This window comes from Diaphorina citri, unplaced genomic scaffold, assembly GCF_000475195.1.
Source record: "Diaphorina citri unplaced genomic scaffold, Diaci psyllid genome assembly version 1.1 scaffold9291, whole genome shotgun sequence".
Classification (NCBI taxonomy): Eukaryota; Metazoa; Arthropoda; class Insecta; order Hemiptera; family Psyllidae; genus Diaphorina; species Diaphorina citri.
The window spans coordinates 1-2,444 of record NW_007386665.1 but is presented as its reverse complement, the minus strand read 5'-3'; the positions used below and the strand labels follow the sequence as shown (position 1 = coordinate 2,444).

General features: G+C 36.5%; 1 protein-coding gene across 1 annotated transcript; it reads left to right on the top strand.

The window, feature by feature from the left end:
• Window positions 1-34: 34 nt before the first annotated feature.
• On the top strand, window positions 35-2,429 carry LOC113472850 (nuclear protein localization protein 4 homolog; the record flags this gene model as incomplete). Its single annotated transcript, XM_026832638.1, has 4 exons — window positions 35-49; window positions 1,042-1,324; window positions 1,528-1,687; window positions 2,379-2,429. Coding segments are annotated over exons 1-4 (509 nt in total), but the record flags the coding sequence as incomplete, so codon positions are not given.
• Between the last annotated feature and the right edge of the window lie 15 nt (window positions 2,430-2,444).

Sequence of the window (2,444 nt, the reverse complement as noted above, 5' to 3'; positions counted from 1 at the left end):
TAAAATTTTACTGTGACTACACACTTTTATAGAGATGGCAAACCCTATTGTAAGTATGAACACCAACAATTGACTGGGTCAATCTCACCATTCTGTTGAGTCATGTACTTACTGTCTGTAGAAAATTCATGTACTTACTGTCTGTAGAAAATTCATGGTTGAGGGAATTGAGCTACAACGATTGACTGGGTCAGTCTCACCATTCTGTTGAGTCATGTACTGTCTGTAGAAAATTCATGGTTGAGGGAATTGAGCTAATTATTGGCTCCTCTCATGAGAAACGACTGAATGAGGAAACCATTATGTTGAAATAGAGATCCAATATCTGACAGAGTTGGGAGATTACTAGGGGTGTTTGTATTTAGTGTTGAATAAAGCTTTGGAAAAGCTTGCTGTGAACAGCTATCCTGGTGTAATCAGGCTAGCAGAGCAACGATTGACTGGGTCAGTCTCACCATTCTGTTGAGTCATGTACTGTCTGTAGAAAATTCATGGTTGAGGGAATTGAGCTAATTATTATTGGCTCCTCTCATGAGAAACGTTGACTGAATGAGGAAACCATTATGTTGAAATAGAGATCCAATATCTGACAGAGTTGGGAGATTACTAGGGGTGTTTGTATTTAGTGTTGAATAAAGCTTTGGAAAAGCTTGCTGTGAACAGCTATCCTGGTGTAATCAGGCTAGCAGAGTATTAGGTCAGAGCTCAAAGCTAGCTTTGAAACCAACCAGCTTTGTGCTTTAGGGTCTATCATATGAAGAACTTTTGTAGTTTTTATTTACCCTTTGTAAAAGATGATATTATTTCATCACCTATATTACTATTATTTTCATGCTTATTGACTAGCATTTACTCGTACATTTAAGTAAGTTAAGGGTTTACTTGGCTGGAATAATATGACAAAGGAAAAAATGGCAAGTGTGATAGGAGGGCTGTAACTGCTAAGGTCTTATAGTCCTGAAAGTGAAGAGAAGAAAGCCAGCTGTTCCAAGAACAAACCTTGTCTGTATACTCATATTTTTGTACGTTTTATTATTCTAGATTCTTAGAATCCAATCTCCCGTTGGCATTGTTAAGAGGATCAACATAAACAGATCAGATACGTGCAAAGACCTCTTTGAAAAAATCAACAAAGAGTTTGAGCTGAACACATACAATTTTGCCCTGTTCAAACAAAGGAACAAAACTGATGAGATCTTCTCATCAAGGGATCAGACGATTGCTAGTGTCGGACTCAGCAATGGAGATTTTGTTTACATGATGAATTTGTCCAGTCCAAATGATGAGAAACCTAGCACAAGCAGTAATCATCTCAACATCTATGGTAAACATTGAATTTTCAATTTATTAATGGTAGGGGAAAAAAGAGATCATTACTGTGTGCTTTTTTTGTGGAGGTCATATCAGGCTTTTAATTTCTTGGAACTTGTAAGTAATTCTTTGAATTTGACACCTACAAAAAAAAGTGGGTTGATTTGCAAACATGTTTGAATTATTTGAACTAAGAATTCTTTGTCCTGTTTTCAGAAACCAAAAAGAAAGCATCCACCACTCCATCGACTCCCACGGAGTTCAAGTCTAAACTGAGCAATGCATTCAGTAGCTCAAACAATATTGTTGAAGATGAAGTGGATAAGGAACTCTGGAAAACAGATGGACAAGTGAAAAGGAAACGGGATGATAAGTTGTAAGTCCAATTTTTCACTGCCCTTCTCTCTCATTCTACAGTGTTTAAAAAAAAGTTGCCACCCCTGAAAACTCGAGAACTGTTTGGAATTCTGAAAAATCCAAAAACACATATTTCTTTATTTTCAAACTTGTACCAAAGAACTACGTTCTTTAAGACCTTTGATATGATGTATCACAAATAGGGGGTTCCTATTTAAGATTTTAAACTTGACCCCCGTGGGGCCGTCCTTGATAGTGCCAAAAAATTGAGATCCCCTAAAAATAGGTTCCCTATGAAAATAAAGAAATAATAGGTTCCCTATGAAAAATTTCGGATTTTTCCGAATTCCAAACGGTTCTTGAGTTTTCAGGGGTGGCAACATAGGTTCCCTATGAAAAATTTCGGATTTTTCCGAATTCCAAACGGTTCTTGAGTTTTCAGGGGTGGCATTTTTTTTTGGAACACCCTGTATGTTGAAAGATATTTCTTTTAGTTAAAGATTTATTCATTAAATACATGTTAAAAGGTAAGGACTAGTTTTAACTTAAAGGCAGCATTTTAATAAGGGGGGGAAGTATTGTCTTTTGTCATGTCTTTAGACTTGACAGTGAAGTAGTACTCATTTTCCATACCATCCAATAGTTGGAATATACCTTCACAAATTTACCAATTCTTCAATCAAATAATATTCTTCCATTTTGTTTTTCAGTTGTCGCCATGGTGCCAATGCTCTGTGTATCCATTGCTCTCCCCTAGAGCCGTACGATGAGGAATA